The sequence below is a fragment of the Mus musculus genome, chromosome 4 (assembly GCF_000001635.26).
Source record: "Mus musculus strain C57BL/6J chromosome 4, GRCm38.p6 C57BL/6J".
Taxonomy (NCBI): domain Eukaryota; kingdom Metazoa; phylum Chordata; class Mammalia; order Rodentia; family Muridae; genus Mus; species Mus musculus.
Genome location: NC_000070.6, coordinates 101,118,858 through 101,143,407, shown reverse-complemented (window position 1 = coordinate 101,143,407; position 24,550 = coordinate 101,118,858). Strand labels below are relative to the sequence as shown.

Here is a 24,550-nt window from a genome sequence, read left to right as displayed (position 1 = left end):
GTAAGTCTGACTCCTGTACACGATCGTGAGTTCCTGATTTACGAGAGGGGACTCTGCTCATGAGATCTGTGTTTTTTGAAGAAAATTTTGATCGTTCGTTTTTCAAACATTTTATACTCCATTAACCGCATCTCCTCCACTGATATGCACTTCTAGCTGCTTGGTCTGCTCCCGGGGCTCTGAAGAGCCTGCTCACTGGTTTCCACTCTCTCCTCTGCCTGCTGCTTTTCTAGTGGTGAATCTTTCCTTCCTGTCTTTCCAGTCCTGTGCTGTTCCCATCTAATGTAATCTTTAATATCACAAAACAACTGCTAGGCAGTGGCGAATGCCTTTACTTCCAGCACTCAAGAGGCAGAGCGAGGCAGGTCTGAATTTGAAGCCACCCTGGTCTACAGAGTGAGTTCCAAGACAGCCAGGGCTACACAGAGAAACCCTGTCTTGAACAAACCAACAAACCAATCAAAAAGAGAGAGAGCGAGAGCGCTAAACAACTCCTGTCAGTTCTAGAATTATTAAATTCTTTTATAGTGTGTAACTCTCTGAGACCCCCTATGTGTCCATGATGTCATCATGTTATTTGCCATTTATGTTTTAATGTCATTGTTTACTGATACCAACACCTGGTCATTGCGGCTCCATCTCCCTCATGAAATGTTTTATATCTGTAGGTTATTTTACCTACATGTATGTCTGTGCACCACATGTGTGCCTGGAGCCCATGGAGGCCAGAAAAGGGCCCCAGGCACTGGAGTTAACAGACGGTTATGAGAGCTGCCATGTGGGTTCTGAGAATCAAACCCAGGTCTGCTGGAAGAGCAGCCAATACCCTTAACTGCTGAGCCAACCCTTCACCCCCAACTTCATAGTTAATTGTGAATTACTGGATGCTGAGAACGAGAAATGGAAAAAGTACGGACTCCATTATCTTCCTCTGTTGAGGACAGTTTGTTCTAACTCAGTGGTTCTTAGCCATCCCAATGCTGCAACCCTTTAGTGCAGTTCCTCATGTTGTGCTGACCTCAACCGTCAATTTTTTTTTGTGTGTGTAGCTAATTCATAAGTGTAATTTTGCTACTGGTAATATAAACATCTATGTTTTCTGGTGGTCTTAGGGAACCCCTATGAAAGGGTTGTCTGTTGCCCAAAGGGCTTGTGACCCACAGGTTGAGAAAGTTCAAAATCCAAGTGTCGCCTCTGCGCTGGACTTCACCGACCATCAAGCTTTGGCTCTGACATCTCCCTGACAGCAGCGGTTCAGTGCTCAGCCAACTAGGTTAGGCTGGAGTTTCACGATGGCTCCGGGGCTCCTACCCATGTGCTTCCCTCTGTTCCAGGACTTTACAGCTTCACAGCCCTTAGGCTTCCTCTGTGACTCAGGTCACCAGAAGTGCAGATTTGCATTGAGTCAAGCAAAGAGCCTCAGAAACATGACTGTCCCCCAGGGGAATTCCCCTTGTCAGGACCTGACACCCTTCAGCGTTTGCTGAAGTATTCCCCAACGCTTTCAAACAGCAGCTGCTTTTTTCAAATGCACTCCAGATTTTATCAGGGATTTAATAACAATAACTTCATATTCATTAGAAACACCAAGTAGCAAACCCTTAAATGGATAACTTTACTTCAAAGTGAAATCATGCCATCTACTATCTGACACAACCGTCTGTCACAATCCTTATGCCCAAGAACCTAAACAGAGTTTCCAGGAGCTACTACTGCAGCGACATGGACCCTGCAGTCTGAGAAATCATTGACAAACCATAGAGACAGGGAGAGTTAATTACGCCATCGGCTCTTCCACCTACACCATGAAGGGACAGTTTAAAACTCACCAGCATGGTAGTAAGATGGAATGTTCACACTGTCTAACATGCAAGATCCTAAGGGCAATCCCAGTGCTATTTTTAAAAAAATGATTAAGAACTGAGTTGGGATATAGTTCAAGAGTAGCTCGAATGCTTGCCTAACACGCACAATTGAGCTTTTGGCTCAATCCCTCAGTGACGGTGGTGATGATGGTGATAAATGCTTACACTGTGTGCTGGGTAGTTTTTATTGTCAACTTGACACAACCTCAGTTACCTAGGAAGAAGGAACCTCAACAGAGCTGACTGGATCAGACTGCCCTGTGGCCAGTGTCCTCCATTAATATGGGAGGACCCAGGACCCAGGATGCTGTGGATGGAGTACTACTCAGATATACATATATAAACATGTATACATACACACATACATATACATACACACATATATATACGTACTTATACATACATACATATATACACACATATACATAAACACACACATATATGTGTGTTTATGTATATATGTCTGTATGTATATACATGTGTATTATGTATGTATATATATAGATAGATAGACAAACTGATACACAGACAGACAGACATATATAAGATGAGCAAGCCACAGAGTGAGCAGCATTCCTCCATGGTTTCTGCCACCAGGATTCCCCTGTCCTGACTTCCCTCCATGATGGATTCGGATATGGAAATCTGAGCCAGAAAGACCCTTTCTTTCCCAAGTTGCTTTTGGTCATGGTGTTTATCACAGTAACAGAAAAGCAAACTAGAACACACTGCAAAGGAAGTAGCAACTGTTTAAAGTACAGAGATGCAAGGGTCTAGCTCAGAACCTGCCCACCCACAGGTGAGCAGCTGTCTCTGTAGAGGCCCTGCCAGTGCCAGCATATTTACCACAATCTAAGAACCAGGTCTGCAGTGGCAGAAGAGACCAACTTCAAAGACACACGCAAAATGAAAAATGTGGGACAAAAAGGAACTTTCTTTGAGGCTTAAAATACACATTTCGCTAAACCCTTAAAAATAAATATGTTTCTCCTGCTTTGGAAAGTAAACTTTGTTCGCCATGAAGAAAGAAAAATAGAACTGTATAGGACTATAGCTTGTGAACATCTTCACAATGGATTATGAAGATTATATCATGTCTTTATACATTATTTTATATCACTTAAGATAATCAAGTTGTATTTACTGGTAAGGATGCTTGCACTGTCTTAGGTGAACATTTTTGTTGTTTCTAATCTTCACAACTGCCATAAATGACTGTGTTTTTATCTCCAATACTTTACTTTCGTTCCTTACATACAATCAGTGGGCAGCGTCCTTATCTATGTCATTACTGAATACATTAACAAAGCTGGAATCTGAGAAAGAGAATGGCTTCTTCGTGACATCAGCTCTGACCCCCATTCTCTCTCTTAATTAACCACATCAAAGCATCTTGTGAACGTAATTTCGAATAATTCTCCATGTTCTTGGGTTCTACAACCATACATTAAACCAACTGCATGCTGGGAATATTTGAAGATCTCTGCACTTGCCCCAAATACGTGAACAACAGCACAGTGTAATTACAGAGCATTTCCATCACACCAGTAATCTAAAGAGGTTCAAAGATGAAGAGATTTTCCCAGAAAGATTGCACCCACGGCACCATATAAGAGAGACCTGAGCACCCATGGAGCCCTGGAACGAACATCCTATAGATCCCGAGGGTTGGCTCCTCTGTTATGCTATGGCTCTGGTATACAGCTGGGCGTGGTGGTGCATACACACACAAACCCAGCACTTGGGAGGCTGAGGCACTGTGAGTTTAAGGACAGCCAGCCCGGTTTATCTAGTGAAACTCTGTCCCCCCAAATCAAACACCCCACTAGAGTTAGTATAGGAATACCTGTCCGTGGGAACATTTTCTACATCTCTTAAGCAATGATCAGGCATGGATGGGTTTTTTCTTGATTTTTTAAGGACCGCACTCACGTAAAACAGAGGGCAGCAGAATTCTCAGGAAAGAGTCAGGTAGTAAATATTTAACTTTGTAAGCCATGTAGGTCTATTGTATTGGGTATGATAGCATTATGGAAAATATATAAATGAACGGATGTGGCTATGTGCAACCAAAAAATAGATGGTAGGATGGATGTCATTTGAGGACCACTAGAAAAACTGTAAGAGGTAAAATACTTGGTATAAAAAATATTAAAACAATTTCTTGAACCTACCCCCAAATTTCAAATGATGAGAGATCATTCTGTGTGTTCTCACAACTAAAGCTGTCATGATCTAAACATGACCAACAGCCTCAGTGTAGAGTTGGACTAGTTTCTCCCTGTACTGTTCTGATCTGCACATCATTTACCTGGGCATAATCCTCGATGGATGGAGAATAGGCGATGCACTTCTCCAGTGCATGCTGGGACTCACTTCCCTGAGAGATCGCATCCAGAATGTTGCTCGCAATTCCAGTCTTCGGAGGCATGCCTTTACCTGCAGTGGCTAGAGGGGAAAGCAAGACCACTTGGTGATTTGTTAAATTACAAACAGGACAAAGCACATTAACTCAGCCTGTTTCAAATATGTTGCCAACATGTATTTGTGTTTATTTTCTCCAGGAGGAATATATATATATCATTTCATTCATTTCAGCAACTGAAAATGGAAGCCTGCTATAGAGGTAAAATAATTATGATAGAAACCTCTAAAATTTATATATGTATTTATTATATATGAAAGTATAAATATATAATAATATAGATATTCTATTCTTTTTCTGTACTGAGATCTGATACCAGAGCCTCAAGAAAGCTAGTTAGACATTCTACCACTAAACTATATACCCAGTCCCATAGGCAGACTCTACAACAGCGCTTCTCACCCTTCCTAACGCTGCGACACTTCAATACAAGTTGTGGTGACCCCCAACCATAAAATTATTTCATTGCTACTTCATAACTGTAATTTTGCTACTATTATGATGTGTAGTATAAATATCTGATATGCAATCCCCAAATAGGTCACAATCCACAGGCTGAGAACCAGTGTTCTACATGAAGGCACATAAGACGCATATTAAACAGCCTCATTGAGGCAATAGTTGTCAATGCCCGTTTTTAGGCGAGATCAGTATGCTCCGGATATACTAGAATACTTAACTTTTTCTTAGCTTTAAAAGATTATAATACTAAAGGGGATAGTTTGCATAACGCCAAAAATGTATATTAAAAATTAGACTCCTCTCTATGCATTTACAACTTCCCCAGGTTTACATTCTGTATTTACACAGAGGCGCATGAGATCAGAGCTTTAATAACAACCGCAGTCACGTGGTGCTCATTTTTACTTTTCGGATTTAAAGCTCAGCTTTACAGACGGCTTCATAAAGGAGTGACGTAGACAACTTCTCCTTTTTCAACATCACGGTGTTCCATCCTGTGTATCCAGCCTGTGTATCCCCTGCTGGGCAGCATTAATGTGCTCTGCCGTAAATGACTACGGTGCTTTAAACAATTTGCTGTCGTCATTATTTTCTATTGTGACTTAATTATAATTGAAAAAAATTATTTCGCCCTTAATAAAAATATTGTAAAGCTTTTTAAAGTCTTTTATTTTCATTTTTTTCAAATAATGGACTTATTATTAAATAATAAGGACCATAATTTAGGGCTTAGTTTTGTCACTAGGCATCATGACCTTCCACTCAGTTAGGATGAAAGTAAAAGTCATTACAGAGCGTCTTCAGGGGGACTCACGGCTGCCCGCAGGCTCACTTACATAGGCACACACTGGGTAGCACACTTGCCAAATTCAAATATGGATTTTTACTGAGCCGGATCTCTTTTGGTGGTTCTCCCAAGAGTGAAGTCTGATTCTTAGAGGCAACCTAGTCACCAAAAACAAAAGATGGGGTGCTTCGTGAGCGGGTAAGAGAGAGGAAGGAGGGGGTCAGGGTACGTTACATACACACATGTGGAAACGTCACGACGGAATCTTTCATTTCATACAGCCAATATGTGCTTACTTAAAATATTTACTACAGTTAAAAATGCAGAAGGATTTATTCTTCAATGTATCTTGTAGGGTGTGATCATCTGTGGGCTCTGCTGGGTAGATGGTGTGGACCTCCCATCCCAGCTCTCAGGAGACAGAGGCAGTGGCTCTCTGAGTTTGTGATCAGCCTGGTCGACGTTGCAAGCTCAAGGATAAGCAAGGCTTGACAGAGCCTGTCTCCACCTCCCCAATAAAAGGATAAATGGTGCATGCTAACCACAGAATCCTACAAGTGAAGTAGAGCTCAAAGCATCTTGTATCGTCTCACTTGATCTTAAGAGAATTCATCTTTCCAAGAAAAAACAAACAAACCCAATTCCCCATCTTAGCTCTAGAACTCCGGTTTTATCAATTACTATAAAATTTAAATTTCCTGTCATGTGGCCAGATCAAAATGACACAGTGAAGTTTATTATTCATCTCTAGTCCTGAAAGTAATGCCAAGAAAAGAAAGAGCTCACATGCTGACTCTTGCATGACAGTGTGAGACAGGACACTGGAAATACCAGCTCTATCCGCTCTTCATCTGCCTCTTACTCTTTACTCTCTGATCAAAGACTTTTAAACCACTGTCCTGGTTATTAGAGGTAAGATAAAGCTAAGTAGCTTAGTTTCCTTTTCAATCTGATAAAAAAAAATGCACAGTAAAGAAAGTATAATCCTAGGCTGGAGAGATGGCTCAGTGGTTAAGAGCACTGACTGCTCCTCCAGAAGTCCTGAGTTCAATCCCCAGCAACCACATGGTGGCTCACAACCATCTGTAATGGGATCTGATGCCCTCTTCTGGTGTGTCTGAAGACAGCGACAGTATACTCATATACATAAAATAAATAAATCTTTTTTTTTAAAAAGAAAGGAAGAGGGAAAATGTAATGCTGAGTGCTTATTTCTGTATCTGAGAGCCACAGCCCCTTTAGTTCCTGATGCTTTCCTGGCAATACTACTGTGTTTGGACATCAGGACTCATCTTAGACATCTCCATTCACTTGGCTTGTGGCATGTCTATCATATGGCCATGTACTCATTCATTCAGTTTATGGTTGCTGAATGCTTGTTATGCTCCAGGTAACGTTCCACTGAGTAAGAAATTCAACCCTTAACAAGTGCACAGTAGCTCAAGAGAAGTCTCAACTGGAACCACAGCTTTGAAGGAGCTGAAACCACTGGGGACAGTCACCAAACACAAATAATTGGATGAGACAGGATAATGCCACAGTTCAGGGACTAACAGTGGAAAGGCAGCCATGGGGGTATCCATTTTTCTGGTGTGTCCCTTGCTTTTTAACCTACCTCTGTGCCTTTTGGCTGGCTCTGCGGTGTCTTCTGGTTGCCCGTCAGCGGGCCTCCAGCAGGAAGGCCTGGGAAGGTCTGCAGGTAATGCTGCGACCCTGAGAAGCTAGCTTCGCTAATGCTCACCGAAGCGGACTGTTTCTCCTGAGTGGTCCCACGCCCCGGGCCGGCTTGTCCAGCAGGGAGCTGGTTTGAGAAGAACGGCAGCATGCCCAGCCCGGCTGCCAATGTCGTCTGAGGTGGAATCAGGTTAGATGCTGTATGAATGAACCACAGAGGCAAAAGAACCCCAGTTACACAAGACCCAGTAGTCCTTTCCGTCCCTATTAGAGGTCTGTGACATCCAACGGGTGAGGTCAGAGGTTATAAATCCACGAGGAAGCAAAAATTGACAGTAGTAGTGTTTTTTAAATTTTCAATAATTTCTATGATAACCTCGATATTATATCTTAATGATACATTTTAGTTATTATTTTAAGAACTTATATATCCTTTTGACATTTAAATAATACCAGTACTTAAAAATGCCTAATCATCGCAATTTGCATACTTCCATATTTGGAGAGAGTGACTGAAGAGATCTTCAACATTTCCCAAGGTTAATTTGGATTCGGCAGCAAGCCTGGAAAGCAGGCCTTCATCCACCCTTGGGCTCTGGCCACACCCATCTCTTCTCAGCTTGACTGCAGTGTCTTTCTTTATACTGGCCACGTGCACTTGGCAGTGGTTTGAGGATTTAAGCACAGAAATTAATACTATTTTTAAGTGGAAAAATCTGGTAGTTAAATACTAGCGTTGCCCTTGAAGTTAACAGTCAGGAATAAACACTAAATCAACAAAAGTTATGCGTTTTTATTTATAGGAAGGAAAACCCTGAAATGATTAAAAATTTTCATAGGAAAGTGAGGTATGATTTTTATTGTAAAAATCTTCAAGTCGGGAATGCTGAGACGGCTTACTACAGAGAGGTGGTTTGCCCCAGCCTGGGTTTAAATCCTGAGACCTACAGGGTCGGGGAGAACCAGCAGCCCTCGCAAGCTGTCTTCCATATGCCTCCGGCATACCACAGCATGGCACAGTGTGTTCTGCCCTCCCCCAACCAACCAGTCAATGTAATTTTAAAATTCAAATAAAATAAAGTCAGCCAGGCGTGGTAATATGTGCTCTCAACTATGCTGGGGCTAAGGCAAGAAGATCACCTAAACTCATAAACTCAAGACCAGCCTGGGCAACGTGAGACCCTGTCTCAAAAAAGGAACAAACAAAAATTAACACAAAACAAAAGCTTATCGAACAAGAGGCCAGGAAAAAATTAAAATTTTGATGTAACATTTCCTTCTTACTCACTAAATAGGCTTGATAGCCGGCAGAGTCCTTGCTCTGACTCCTCTATCTTTTAGGATCTGTTTATTTAGACAGCGAATTGTCAGTGCTCTTAAGATATAGCACATGAGATAGCAAACTGGGTATGACCTAATATTAATATGGGGAATAAACATTTTCTTAGTTTTTAGTCATAGAAAGTCAAAGTTTTTCAAAATGACAGACTCCCATCCTACCAAGGAAACTCGTGGCAATTTAAGCATTGCCTGGTCAACTTCAACAGTCAGAACGGACTGAGGAGTTATTTGGTCCCTGGATGAGCTGGGCTTTGATGTAAGAGACTGAGGTGTGACGTCTGTTGGCAGAACTGAAATCATCAGTGGAGTTGTTTACATCGAGCTTCAATAAGCTTCCACCTGGATGTGCTTTCCTAAATTACACTCAAATCAAAATTTCTGATACAGTTCTATTTTTCTTAAGTAAAATTGTTCTGCCTGTCATGTGCTCAAAGCATATATGTCACTTTTCTTCCAAGTACTAATTTAAAGATATAATTTGAAAAGGTTTCAAGTCAACAGGACTTAATTTTACAAATGCTAGCTCTTCCTTTTATACGAGCGGGGGGCTCCTTTCTTCAGTGAAATTGAAATGCAGACAAGAGTCATGTGCCGTGAGCCCAATGGGCAGCGTGTCAGCGGCAGATGGAGCGGTGTCTTCTGGCGCTGCTGTGAACCTGCATAAAATATTAAAGCCCACCCAGCAGGGACTGTCTCTTCTTGGCATGGAGGCAAACCCATTAACAACATATCAATATCAAACCCAGATGTGGCAACGGGGCTCTTTACATTTTAAATGACCAAGATTCAAACTTAATTATCCTATGAGAAAGAGAGGAATACAGGTAAGCCATCTCCAAGCCTCGATGCCGACCACGTAAAGACTTCTTGGTAAATGGGTTATTTACTTTTGTGTGCTTCGCCATGGTGTCCCAGGTCCGTTTTCAGTGGAAGCGGTGGCCCTATCGCCAGAGCAGGCTGCAGTACCATGGCAGGAGGCTCTCCCAGCAAGCCAGGCTTCTACAAAAGGGGAGAGAGGAAGACAGTTTCCCATGGTGGGCAAACCAACCAACCAACCAACCAAATAAACAAAAAACAAACAGACCCTAGTAAAGACGGTAACACGTGTGAAATGGCACCATTTCACCAACGGGCTGAGTCTATAAAAGGATGAAATACTTACATTGTTAGTGTGGGCATTGTCAAACTTCATCAACTGTTGCTGTATCAAGGGCAAGGGAGACAGGTTCTGAAGGATTAAGGACGATGTATTACCCACAGCTGAGCTCTGTGGAATTAATGAGACACCAAGTTACATTCGGAAGAGTAACTTGTTCTATAATCAACCCATCTTAAAGCTCAATTCTCGGGAAGGTATAGGGGACTTTCGGGATGGCATTTGAAATGTAAATGAAGAAAATATCTAATAAAAAAATTGGGAAAAAAAAAGTTCAATTCTCAAGTTAGGCTGAAAAAGAAAGCACTTCTGAGCCAGGTGGTTAGTGCATGCCTTAAATCCCAGCAAGCAGATCTCTGAGTTTAAGTCCAGCCAGGGCAATAGAGAAACACTGCCTTGAAAAGAAAAAAACCCTTCATAATTTGTATTAATCTACTTTCACCCTCAGGGAATATCCTGGAATATGCAGTTAGGAGACCCATTCCACATCCTTAGTTAACCTGTTCTTCCCCTCACCCCCTTCCTGGCTTTAATGATGGGGAAATATGAATTTATTTATTGATTTAATCACTTGAAAAGACTTGATGTGCCTTTTTCACAAATAGGATAATGTGCTCCCTGGTGAGAAATGCAGTAAGATTTGCCCCTGTGTATCATGCTCCAGGAAAGGAGACTAAAAATAAAAAACAACCCCAATTCCAATGGCAGTTCTATGAGGAAAACTGCACAGATACGTGGACACACACTGGGGAATCTCATTTAGATTAGAGAGTCAAAGGAAGCTCTCTTGAGGACCTCACGTGTGCTCTGCGGTCTGGAGGCTATTTAGGGGAAGTCAGGGTCAGTGTGGTGAAAGGACAGCCCTGGAGACGGACCCTGGAGGAATGAGCATGTCCTTCTGGGACAGTCAGATGCAATGAGTGCTGGACAGAGGCACTTGCCGGCCTTTAAAGCTAACGCTACACTTCTGGTCTTTCTCCTAACATGGTGGCTCTCAACCTTCCTTAGGCTGCGGCCCTTTAATACAGTTCTTCATGTCATGGTGACCTCTCACCATGAAATTATTTCATTGCTACTTCATAGCAGTAATTTTGCTGTTATGAATCATAATGTACATATGATTGTTATGAATCATAATGTAAATATCTGATAGGATATTTGATATGCAACTCCTGTGAAAGGGTCATGTGACCCTCAAAGGGGTTGCAACCTCCAGCCTGAGAACCACTTCCTAACCAGTGATCTGAATCCCTGAGAACCACTGTCCTAATAGGATATAACCAATGATCTAAATCTCTTTCCTATCACTGCTCATACTTGATTATAATTAGTATTTGCTTTCCTTACTGTTTTGTTGCTGGGTGTTGACTAATGTTCTGAGACAGAATCTCACTCTGGAGCCCAGGCTGGCCTGGAATTTTATGTAGCCCTGACTAGTCTCAAATACAGTAATCCTCCAGCCCTGGCTTCCCCAGTGTTGGGATTACAGGTCCAAGGCAGCATATCTGACTCAAGCCTGCATATTCTTTGAAACAGAGACTGGGGAAATGGGGGGGATGAGGTGGGGTGGAAAAGAGGAATAAACCTGAGAGCCTGCTACTCTGGCATGTGTAGCAGCAAATATACCCTGCCTCAAACAAGGTAGAGGGCAAGGGCTGGCACCCATGGCTGCCCTCTAACCTCCACATGTACACCCATGGCATGCATGCTGCCTGTCTTGGCCTGCCCCCACCACACACAAAGAGAGAGAAAAACCTATTCATTATCTAGCAAAAATATATCACAAAATAAGTATTCCGCTCTTAATCCTCTGCAAGCAGGAGTTGGCAGGTTGATCTAGCTGTGCTGCTGTCTGTCACTGGCAGGATTATGCGCACTCCCCTTGTGACTATATGCAGCCATTGCAACGATGCTCTCTGCGAGCTCTAGCTGCACAGTCCTACAATTCCAGCTTCTCAGGAGGCTGAGGCAGGAGGATGCCACGTTCAGTGGTCTACCCGCCTACAATATGAGTTCAAGGCCAGCCTTAGCAACTAGAGCAAAACTATCAAAATCAAAAGAAATCTGGAGGTGTAGGTCAGCAGGAGGGCACCTGCATCAATAAACTCTAGAACAATCCCTAGACAGCAAAGGATGCAAGGCAGGCAGGATAGTTTTTTAAAGGCAAAATGCTCAATTAACTTCTTGATGAGGTCTGGCACACTGGTAAATTCCAGCCCTTGGGCGATGGATGCAGGAGAATTAGAAATTCAAGGTCATCCTGAGCTCCATAAGATTCTGTCTTGAGGGGTTGGGAGAGATGGAAGTGTCCACTCCAAATCGTCAGTCCCCAGTGTCACTCACGTACCTACCTGCTGTGCTTTACTGAAGTGTAAGATGGCGGAGGGGAGTGACGGACTCAGCAGGTGAGATAAGCTGGGCGCGACTCCGAGAACTGTAGAGAAGATCAGTCAGTCGACAGAAAACCGTAACCACGTGACAAGAAATTCAAAATACATGTTCCAAAAACATTTCTTTTACACCCTTTAACCCGCACGGTACGTTTCAGCATCTCCTGGCAATTCGATCCTGGAATTTGTTTTAGAATTCCAGCACTTTCTGTCTTTTAGTGCCAAGCGCCAAACACAGGCTTGCCCGTCTCTAGCAGAGGCCTTGGCTGCTGCTCATTGGCTCTTTATGTTCTGTGTGGGCCTTCTGCCTGCACATATGTATATGCACCATGTGAGTGACTGAAGCCCAAGAAGACCTGAAGAGGGTGTGGGGTTCCCTGGAGCATGAAGTTACCACCATGTGGGTGTTGGGAACCGAACCTTGATCCTCAGCAAGAACAAGTGCTATTAATCAGTGAGCCATTTTTTCAGCCTTCTTTGTGTCACGAGTTTGGGAGATTTTTGTCAGAAGGAAGGGCAAGGGTACAGGTGCAGTCCTCATCCTCAAAGACCTTGTGGAAAATCCTTTAGAGAAGATAATATATGCACAGAAATTCTTACATTATAAAACTAAAAAGATGCACCATGACTACACAACAGGGCATGGTGGTGAATGTCTTTAATTCTAGCACTTGGGAGGAAGAGCCAGGCAGATAGCTTGAGTTTGAGGCTAGCCTTGTCTACCCAGCAAGTTCCAGGCCAGCCAGGAATAACACAGTGAGACTTTGTCTCTAAAGAAACAAATTGTACATAGAAATAAGTCTGAGTCCAAATACCACTTACATTTTGGAAGCGATATTTTCAGAATAGATAATATACAGAGAATAAAGAACCATGAAATATGGGCTGGTGAGATGGCTCAGTGGGTAAGAGCACCCGACTGCTCTTCTGAAGGTTCAGAGTTCAAATCTCAGCAACCACATGGTGGCTCACAACCATCCGTAACAAGATCTGACTCCCTCTTCTGGAGTGTCTGAAGACAGCTACAGTGTACTTACATATAAATAAATAAATGAGTCTTTAAAAAAAAAAAAAAAGAACCATGAAATAGAAAACAGAGGATTAATTTCACTTATTATTATGGAAAAGTGGTATATACTATTGTAATATATCACAGAGTAGCATTCAGAAAAGGTCACAGTAGGGCTGGAGAGGTGGCTCAGAGGTCAAAAGCACCAGCTGTTCTTCCAGAGGTCCTGAGTTCAATTCCCAGCACCCACATGGCAGCTCACAACCATCTGAAATGGGATCTGACATCCTCTTCTGGTCGGCAGGTATACTTCCATATAGAGCACTCACATACATAAATAAATCTTTTTTCAAAAAAACCAAACAACTGAAAAGGTTATTATAACTTTTCATAATGTACAGGGAACAGAACAAACATTAAGGCATGCCTATATTCCCAGTTAGGTAGCGAGTCCCTATCTGAAAACAAAACACCACCAAGTTAACACAGCAAGTTAACATATGCCTGCTCACTCTACAGAAAGGTTCAGTTAAAAAGTACTCTATAAAGCATGTGAGCCCGTGTGCTGATCCAACTGAAGTCTGCAGCCTAAATGTGCATCAACCTCATGACTCGAGTCTACACCCATATTAAAGGTACAGTTGTAAATACAGACAAAGCTTCACTGCGTTTTACCTCGGCTTGGAAAGGACATAATTCCCTAGCAACTAACGACTGTCCAAGAAAATACAAAAGTGGAATCTGCATAATTCTCTAGCTGATGCAGGCTTACTGACATACAGATGTATTCTTCTTCCCTCACCAACCCAAACAAAGCCAGGAAATAATTGCTCCGTCGATGTAAATATTAAAACATCTTAATATAGAGACAATAACATTAAACATAAAAGACAAAAAAAGCCATACTCCTGGGACTGGAAAGGTTGCTCAGTGATGAAGGAAAACATGGTGCTTTTGCAGAGGACCCACAGCGGGTGGCTCACAGCTGCCTGTAAGTCCACTCTACATGTATAGTACCCATCCCCTATGCAAATGATTTTAAAATTAAAAACTAAAAACTAAAAAAACAAAACAAAACTGTTGGGAGCCGCCCCCACATTCGCCGTTACAAGATGGCGCTGACATCCTGTGTTCTAAGTGGTAAACAAATAATCTGCGCATGTGCCAAGGGTATCTTATGACTACTTGTGCTCTGCCTTCCCCGTGACGTCAACTCGGCCGATGGGCTGCAGCCAATCAAGGAGTGACACGTCCGAGGCGAAGGAGAATGCTCCTTAAGAGGGACGGGGTTTTCGTTTTCTCTCTCTCTTGCTTCTTGCTCTCTTTTCCTGAAGATGTAAGAATAAAGCTTTGCCGCAGAAGATTCTGGTCTGTGGTGTTCTTCCTGGCCGGTCGTGAGAACGCGTCTAATAACAATTGGTGCCGAATTCCGGGACGAGAAAATCCGGGACGAGAAAAAACTCCGGACTGGCGCAGGAGGGATACTTCATTCCAGAACCAGAACTGCGAATCAAGGTTATAAGGTTCCCGTAACACAGACTGTTGAGAAGGATTCAACTGCCGAATTCAGAACTCATCAGCTGGGGAACGACGGTGATAAAGGTTCCCGTAAAGCAGACTGTTGAGAAGGATTCAACTGCCGAATTCAGAACTCATCAGCTGGGGAACGGAAGTGAGAAATGGCTTTACCAGGTATGTTTGGCCTTGAACTTTTTCTAGTGTTAGGAGCCCTTTTGTTCCTTTTCACATGTTATATAGTGCTTAAGGCAGGGCTAAAAATTCTAGAGGAAATTCAGGACAGTCTATCAGAAGTAAAGCGGAGAGAGAGAGTAGGAACAAGGAGAAACGGTAAGTATACAGGCCTTTCCAAGGGTCTTGAACCCGAGGAAAAGTTAAGGTTAGGTAGGAATACCTGGAGAGAGATTAGAAGAAAAAGAGGAAAAAGGGAGAAGAAAAAAGATCGATTAGCGGAGGTCTCTAGGAGATACTCGTCACTAGATGAGCTCAGGAAGCCAGCTCTTAGTAGCTCTGAAGCAAGTGAAGAATCCTCCTCTGAGGAAACAGACTGGGAGGAAGAAGCAGCCCATTACCAGCCAGCTAATCGGTCAAGAAAAAAGCCAAAAGCGGCTGGCGAAGGCCAGTTTGCTAATTGGCCTCAGGGCAATCGGCTACCAGGTGCACTCCCGCCCTATGCGGAGTCCCCGCCCTGCGTAGTGCGTCAGCCCGTAGTGCGTCAGCAATGCGCAGAGAGGCAGTGCGCAGAAAGGCAGTGCGCAGACTCATTCATTCCCCGAGAGGAACAAAGGAAAATACAACAGGCATTTCCAGTCTTTGAAGGAGCCGAGGGTGGGCGTGTCCACGCTCCGGTAGAATATGTGCAGATTAAATATGGAATCAATGCTAATTTTACCTTGGTGCAGTTAGACAGGCTTGCCAGCATGGCACTAACTCCTGCCGACTGGCAAATGATTGCAAAAGCCGCTCTCCCTAGTATGGCCAAATATGTGGAATGGCGAGCTCTGTGGCGAGAGGCTGCACAGGCGCAGGACCGAGCAAACGCTGCTGCTTTAACTCCAGAGCAGAGAGATTGGACTTTTGACTTGTTAACGGGTCAGAGAGCTTATTCTGCTAAACCTGATAAGAGGTATCAATGGAAGGTCTTACCACAGGGAATGTCCAATAGTCCTACAATGTGCCAACTTTATGTGCAAGAAGCTCTTTTGCCAGTGAGGAAACAGTTCCCCTCTTTAATTTTGCTCCTTTACATGGATGACATCCTCCTGTGCCATAAAGACCTTACCATGCTACAAAAGGCATATCCTTTTCTACTTAAAACTTTAAGTCAGTGGGGTTTACAGATAGCCACAGAAAAGGTCCAAATTTCTGATACAGGACAATTCTTGGGCTCTGTGGTGTCCCCAGATAAGATTGTGCCCCAAAAGGTAGAAATAAGAAGAGATCACCTCCATACCTTAAATGATTTTCAAAAGCTGTTGGGAGATATTAATTGGCTCAGACCTTTTTTAAAGATTCCTTCCGCTGAGTTAAGGCCTTTGTTTAGTATTTTAGAAGGAGATCCTCATATCTCCTCCCCTAGGACTCTTACTCTAGCTGCTAACCAGGCCTTACAAAAAGTGGAAAAGGCCTTACAGAATGCACAATTACAACGTATTGAGGATTCGCAGCCTTTCAGTTTGTGTGTCTTTAAGACAGCACAATTGCCAACTGCAGTTTTGTGGCAAAATGGGCCATTGTTGTGGATCCATCCAAACGTATCCCCAGCTAAAATAATAGATTGGTATCCTGATGCAATTGCACAGCTTGCCCTTAAAGGCCTAAAAGCAGCAATCACCCACTTTGGGCAAAGTCCATATCTTTTAATTGTACCTTATACCGCTGCACAGGTTCAAACCTTGGCAGCCGCATCTAATGATTGGGCAGTTTTAGTTACCTCCTTTTCAGGAAAAATAGATAACCATTATCCAAAACATCCAATCTTACAGTTTGCCCAAAATCAATCTGTTGTGTTTCCACAAATAACAGTAAGAAACCCACTTAAAAATGGGATTGTGGTATATACTGATGGATCAAAAACTGGCATAGGTGCCTATGTGGCTAATGGTAAAGTGGTATCCAAACAATATAATGAAAATTCACCTCAAGTGGTAGAATGTTTAGTGGTCTTAGAAGTTTTAAAAACCTTTTTAAAACCCCTTAATATTGTGTCAGATTCCTGTTATGTGGTAAATGCAGTAAATCTTTTAGAAGTGGCTGGAGTGATTAAGCCTTCCAGTAGAGTTGCCAATATTTTTCAGCAGATACAATTAGTTTTGTTATCTAGAAGATCTCCTGTTTATATTACTCATGTTAGAGCCCATTCAGGCCTACCTGGCCCCATGGCTCTGGGAAATGATTTGGCAGATAAGGCCACTAAAGTGGTGGCTGCTGCCCTATCATCCCCGGTAGAGGCTGCAAGAAATTTTCATAATAATTTTCATGTGACGGCTGAAACATTACGCAGTCGTTTCTCCTTGACAAGAAAAGAAGCCCGTGACATTGTTACTCAATGTCAAAGCTGCTGTGAGTTCTTGCCAGTTCCTCATGTGGGAATTAACCCACGCGGTATTCGACCTCTACAGGTCTGGCAAATGGATGTTACACATGTTTCTTCCTTTGGAAAACTTCAATATCTCCATGTGTCCATTGACACATGTTCTGGCATCATGTTTGCTTCTCCGTTAACTGGAGAAAAAGCCTCACATGTGATTCAACATTGTCTTGAGGCATGGAGTGCTTGGGGGAAACCCAGACTCCTTAAGACTGATAATGGACCAGCTTATACGTCTCAAAAATTTCAGCAGTTCTGCCGTCAGATGGACGTAACCCACCTGACTGGACTTCCATACAACCCTCAAGGACAGGGTATTGTTGAGCGTGCGCATCGCACCCTCAAAGCCTATCTTATAAAACAGAAGAGGGGAACTTTTGAGGAGACTGTACCCCGAGCACCAAGAGTGTCGGTGTCTTTGGCACTCTTTACACTCAATTTTTTAAATATTGATGCTCATGGCCATACTGCGGCTGAACGTCATTGTTCAGAGCCAGATAGGCCCAATGAGATGGTTAAATGGAAAAATGTCCTTGATAATAAATGGTATGGCCCGGATCCTATCTTGATAAGATCCAGGGGAGCTATCTGTGTTTTCCCACAGAATGAAGACAACCCATTTTGGGTACCAGAAAGACTCACCCGAAAAATCCAGACTGACCAAGGGAATACTAATGTCCCTCGTCTTGGTGATGTCCAGGGCGTCAATAATAAAGAGAGAGCAGCGTTGGGGGATAATGTCGACATTTCCACTCCCAATGACGGTGATGTATAATGCTCAAGTATTCTCCTGCCTTTTTACCACTAACTGGGAACTGGGTTTGGCCTTAATTCAGACAGCCTTGGTTCTGTCTGGACAGGTCCAGATGACTGACACCATTAACACTTTGTCAGCCTCAGTGACTACAGTCATAGATAAACAGGCCTCAGCTAATGTCAAGATACAGGGAGGTCTCATGCTGGTTAATCAACTCATAGATCTTGTCCAGATACAACTAGATGTATTATGACAAATAACTCAGCAGGGATGTGAACAAAAGTTTCCGGGATTGTGTGTTATTTCCATTCAGTATGTTAAATTTACTAGGGCAGCTAATTTGTCAAAAAGTCTTTTTCAGTATATGTTACAGAATTGGATGGCTGAATTTGAACAGACCCTTCGAGGCTTGCCATCATTCAGGTCAACTCCACGCGCTTGGACCTGTCCCTGACCAAAGGATTACCCAATTGGATCTCCTCAGCATTTTCTTTCTTTAAAAAATGGGTGGGATTAATATTATTTGGAGATACACTTTGCTGTGGATTAGTGTTGCTTCTTTGATTGGTCTGTAAGCTTAAGGCCTAAACTAGGAGAGACAAGGTGGTTATTGCCCAGGCGCTTGCAGGACTAGAACATGGAGCTCCCCCTGATATATGGTTATCTATGCTTAGGCAATAGGTCGCTGGCCACTCAGCTCTTATATCCCATGAGGCTAGACTCATTGCACGGGATAGAGTGAGTGTGCTTCAGCAGCCCGAGAGAGTTGCAAGGCTAAGCACTGCAATGGAAAGGCTCTGCGGCATATATGAGCCTATTCTAGGGAGACATGTCATCTTTCATGAAGGTTCAGTGTCCTAGTTCCCTTCCCCCAGGCAAAACGACACGGGAGCAGGTCAGGGTTGCTCTGGGTAAAAGCCTGTAAGCCTAAGAGCTAATCCTGTACATGGCTCCTTTACCTACACACTGGGGATTTGACCTCTATCTCCACTCTCATTAATATGGGTGGCCTATTTGCTCTTATTAAAAGAAAAAGGGGGAGATGTTGGGAGCCGCCCCCACATTCGCCGTTACAAGATGGCGCTGACATCCTGTGTTCTAAGTGGTAAACAAATAATCTGCGCATGTGCCAAGGGTATCTTATGACTACTTGTGCTCTGCCTTCCCCGTGACGTCAACTCGGCCGATGGGCTGCAGCCAATCAAGGAGTGACACGTCCGAGGCGAAGGAGAATGCTCCTTAAGAGGGACGGGGTTTTCGTTTTCTCTCTCTCTTGCTTCTTGCTCTCTTTTCCTGAAGATGTAAGAATAAAGCTTTGCCGCAGAAGATTCTGGTCTGTGGTGTTCTTCCTGGCCGGTCGTGAGAACGCGTCTAATAACACAAAACAAAACAAACCCATATTCCTAATGACTACAAACTGACGCAAACATAAAACTGGAGTGGAGAGATAGAAATAATAGTGGGCGAGTTACTAAAGATGTCCACAATTCAAAGGTATGGATGGTTGTGGGAAGCCTCAAACGCCATTACAAGATGGCGCTGGCTACCACTGGCCACCACCCCTGAATTTGGGTAAACAACCAATGTACGCATGTGCATACGAGTTTTTTGCCAAGTCACTGCCTGGCCCGACGCATATTAATGAGGTACTGGTAGCATAACCAATCAGGTATGGACACGTCACTCCTAGGCCTATATAAGCAGTGCTCGGGGTCTTTTAGCCTCTGTAATCGAGCTCTCCCAATAAACGTGTGCAGAAGGATCCTATTGTGGCGTCGTTCTTGCCGGCGAGACGGGCACGCGCAAGAGATGGTGTTTCCCTTACAGACCCAAAAGCACAGTGTGCATCTTTAAACATGAGTGCAACCCTGGTGCATCATGAGAAATCATGTGATCACCAGAACAAACGACTACTGCACACTGTGCCGATGACACCAGCCTACAGGAGGGTGTCATGTCTAGGGACACAATGTTTAAGGACAATTCAGAAAACGTACATGTAATACATTTTGGGGGGATTGTTTTCCACCCAGAAAAACTCCCATTAAAGTTCCAACCCCTGCATGGCCAGGAAAAGGGGCTCCCAGAAGCACTGAGTTATTAGCAAAACCCTCAATGCCAAGGGTAAGGAGCCCCTTGGTGCTAGGTAGGGATTTGGGTATTTTGGTTTTATTGTTTGTTTGTTTCTTTGGTCTTGTCATCTAGACACATACTACCATCATCTGGGAAGACAGAATCTCAACTGAGACAATGCTTCCATAGACTCTTAAGGGCATGCCTGTGGGGCGTTTTCTTGATCAAGGATTGATATGGGCAGGCCCAGCCCAGTGTGGGTGATGCCACCCCTGGGCAGGTGGTCCTGGGTTGTAGGAAGAAGCAAGCTGAGAAGGTAGTGAGGAGCAAACCAGTAAGACATCTCCTCTGTGGTCCACACCTTGGCTCCTGCTTGGGTTCCTGCCCTGTCTTCCATCGGTGATCAACTGTGAGTGGGACCTGTAACCCTTTCCTCCCCAAGTTGCTTTTGGTCATTGCTTAGCCTGACAAATAGAAAGCACACTATCCAGGCTACATAGCCTGGAGTCATGACATAAACAAGAAGCTAGAACTGAGCTGAAGCCTCGTCCCTGCTGCGAAGTTTCCGTAGTCCTGCAAGATAAGTCCACTTGAGCAACGGGTACACTCCAGTGATGGGGGTAACCAACAGTTCTCTGACTAACCTGAGACTTGATGCACAGGAGGGAATCCATGCCTGATACTACAAAGCTGGTCAAAACCCATGGCCAGGGAGATGAGGAGCCCTAGAATGGGAGCCAACTGTTGCTTTTTAGCAAATGTGTCAGGCTACCCTCTAAACGTTTATGTCTGTATCGATAGAAACGTGCTGCTCTCAGCTGTCGTTAGAGAGGCCCCTCTCACGTGAACAGTGATGGATGCATCGTCGTGGAGATGCATGGTCTCACAAAGTGTTGACAGTTTATGACTAATCAGTGCTCAGCTCTAAAAATGGCATTTAGACCCTCTAAGGCTCAGGGAACATTGTGGGGAAAGGACTTAAGAGCAGGAAGACAGAAAAGGGCTGTGACATGTCATCCCCTGGGTAAGACACAGCCATGGCAGTCAGTCTCACAGCAGCTGTAGATGCCTGAGCTGGGCTGGCAGGAGAACAGGCCCACAGACAGTCAGGTAAAGACAGGCTCATGAGGCCCTCCCTACCCCTCTGTGGTGGTTTGAATATGATTGGCCCAGAGAGTGGCATTATTAGGAGGTGGCCTTGTTGGAGGAGGTGTGGTCTTGTTGGAGGAAGTGAGTCAGTATGTCACTGTAGGGGTGGACTTTGAGATGCTCCTCCTAGCTGCCGGAAGACAGTCTTCTGTCTGCCTTTGGATGAGGATGTAGATTCTCAGCAACTCCAGCCCCACCTCTGCCGGAACGCTGCCATGTTCCTGTCTTGATGATAACAAACTGAACCTCTGAACCTGTAAGCCAGCCCCAATTAAATGTCCTTTATAAGAGATGCCTTGGTCATGGTATCTTCTCACAGCAGTAAAACCCTAAGCCACCCTCATTGCTGGATCTTTTGGTATTGATCAGTTCAGCAAGGAGATTCACCATCCTCAGCAATGGGCTCACTGGTTAGTTACCCCACCAGGCTCAAATGGATGGTCTCAATGCAATAGTCTCATGGGTGGCCTGATTAAACAGGTCATAAAATAAAACAAAAAGTCATGAGCTTAGGAAAGGGACTGGTGGGGATGGGGTGAGTGACAGGGATAGGAAGGATGTAAAAGAAAGCAGAGAGTAACCAGGATACTTTATATACATATGGAAAATTGTCAGGAACGATATTTTTTTTAATATTCCCACCCCAATGCCACGCTGCCATGCCATGGCCTACTGCACGAGGACCCCGCATACGAGTGTTTTCCATTTGCCTATTCCTATTAGATCCATTCTGTTAAAATTATAATCATAATTATGATGCTTCCTGAATTCTAGAAGACATTCCAGAAGATTACCAAACTGAAGGGTCCAGGCGACTCCCAAATTTGTATAGCTGATTGGTCAGAGGTTCAGAAAGCCGAGAGAATCCTTAACTTGTAGCCAGAGTCTAGAGTGGAGCAGCCACCCAGAGGACTGCACCCTTAACTTGTGGGTCTGTGTTGCTTAGCATGGGAGTGGACTTCAGGTCAGTTGGGACTGAACTGGAATAAACACACAGAGGATGCTTACACTAAATATATTTATCCTAAACTTTAGCACTGAATACAGGCGTCATTTCCCCATAATACTAACACAGAAGTCGTGTGTATATAAAGCTGTTTGTTTCAGAAGGAAATACCGGAAGAAGAAGAGCAAATAGCTTTGGAGGTCAGCATACAGCGATAACAAAGATCTGGGTAATCAGAAGACGGTGGCAAAGGGAAACTACTTTGTTCTTTAGGACAGAGAAAGATGGAGATGAAACAGATTTGCATATTCAACAAGGAAAGTCCACCAGAACAATTACAGAGAAAGGCTCCATGCTCTTGGTTCATCCACACCACAGCTGGGTGATGAGTGCCATATTACTGGGTCTAGAAGTTCTCGGCAACAAAGAGCTAAACTGAAGGTTTATCACTTAACATTTACTAATGGTACAGAAAATGGAACCACAAGACTAGATTGTACCCACCAAACAGCCAAGAGGAAGGACCATCTCCCGTGACTGATCAATGATCATTAATAGTTCTAGAAAGGTGCTATACAAGCTTAAGAGCATTTTAACCCACAGTGCATTTTTTTACATCTCACATAGAACGCAGCACAAGCAACTTATGTGACAGTCTGTGTTCAAGGAGGGTGCACAGTGCTCACCTGGCTTCATGGCTCGTCCGCATAGCTGGGGCTGCAGAAGAACTTGTAACATGGCAGGGTTGTTTAAACTTTTCATAATCTGTACCGGATTGGGTTCTGGCAGTAATCCCTTTTGATTACTGTGCATCTTCAGCGTGGACAGAAACAAACAACAGAAGCGTTAAGTGCAAAACAGACAAAGTCCAAAGGCGTTCCTCCGACAACCACTCACCTAAGACGTATTTTCTGACAAACACAACTTGCTTTATATCACGTACTTACTGAGTGCTTCCTACCACACCACATGTTCTATATTACCCATGACACCTGTCTAATGCCAACCGGCTTTGAATATACTAACAGTTTAATACCCCAAGTTGCATTAAAAAAAAACACAAACAAGACAATGCCAAGGAGAGATAGATTTCCTGGCAAAGTGTTAACTCACTGACACAACACTAAAACCCCACATTACAGGAAGCCTTCCTAGACTGTTGGTGGATCCAACATGGGAGAATGTATCTTGACTTTCAAACATTTTCCTCTCCTGAAAGTTTATTTCATTCACTTAATCCTCTACAGTAAAATGGAGATGAACTAAGATGCCCAGCTACCTCAAAATGGGAATCACCTTTTAGTTTTAAAAAGCATTTGAGAGCTGGTGAGATGGCTCATTGGACAAAGCACTTGTCACACAAGTGAGGACTGGGCTTCAGAGTCCCCAGAACCTTGGGGGGAACAAGCTGGGTGTAGGGGCAGAGAGATGGCTTAGCAGATAATGGTGCTTGCAGCCAAGCCTAACAACCTGAGTCTGGATCCCAGGATCCACATGGTAGGACAGGACAGCTCATCAAAACTGTCCTCTAACCTCTATAATATGCACAGTGGCATGTATAAGCCCCCTCACACACAGAGACCCTCTCTGAATATGCAGATCTTTATACACACACACATATATATATATATATATACATACACATATGTATATATATATATATACATATGTATATATATATATATATATATATATATACACACACACACAGACACACAGAGACATATACATAGGTATACACACAAAATACACACATCTAGCCACAAGAAAAGGGAGAACTGACAGGGATAGTTAAGTCTCTTTCCTAACCCTGAGTCTATAAAATTGAGAAGGAAAAAAAATACAGACTAAAGAAACAGACAGGGCACTGGCAAGAAGCTCCGTCTGGATAGAAAGTGTGCGGGCAGACATGTACAGAGAGCAAGAAAGCCTAGGTCCACAAGAGAGCGAGGGAGGGCTTTGGCAGGTGGCACTGCACAGCCTTCTCCACCATTCCTTCAGGGAGCTGGGCTCTCCCAGCAGCACAGACTGTATAGAGAAAGAACAGCATGTACCCACTGATGCCTCAGAAACAAAGAATCAGCAGCAGGTGGTTTGTAAGTATCCAGTGGAGGGCACGGACCAGACAGTGTGGGTATGGGCCAATGTGGGTCACGGACCTTCTCCGTTCTGTCTAGCAGCATCCGCAGCCCCTTGCACCCACAGCGACAGTGAGGCATCACACTGAGGAAACTAGAAAACCCGGCTGGGTGCGAGGTACAGAAGCACTGTGGGGCAGCGTCCAGTGTGGTGGGGGAGGCCCAAAGAGGACAGCAGGCTGAGAGGATAGCAGGCCAGAGCTCTCCCTGCCTGTCTTCCCTAAACCCTAACAAACCCAGGCTTCCCCTCCAGTCTTCCCATCATCCCTT

At 43.8% G+C, this 24,550-nt stretch overlaps 1 protein-coding gene across 1 annotated transcript in view; it reads right to left on the bottom strand.

Moving 5' to 3' along the window:
* The window catches only part of Raver2 (ribonucleoprotein, PTB-binding 2), an 83,333-nt gene that overhangs the window by 8,963 nt on the left and 49,820 nt on the right, over nt 1–24,550 (bottom strand). The window contains exons 5-11 of the mRNA NM_183024.1: nt 22,829–22,955; nt 12,062–12,144; nt 9,717–9,821; nt 9,442–9,553; nt 7,155–7,411; nt 5,589–5,697; nt 4,177–4,313 (exon numbers count right to left, since the gene is read on the bottom strand). Coding sequence (NP_898845.1) covers nt 4,177–4,313; nt 5,589–5,697; nt 7,155–7,411; nt 9,442–9,553; nt 9,717–9,821; nt 12,062–12,144; nt 22,829–22,955 — 930 coding nt within the window. The remainder of the gene's footprint in view (nt 1–4,176; nt 4,314–5,588; nt 5,698–7,154; nt 7,412–9,441; nt 9,554–9,716; nt 9,822–12,061; nt 12,145–22,828; nt 22,956–24,550) is intronic.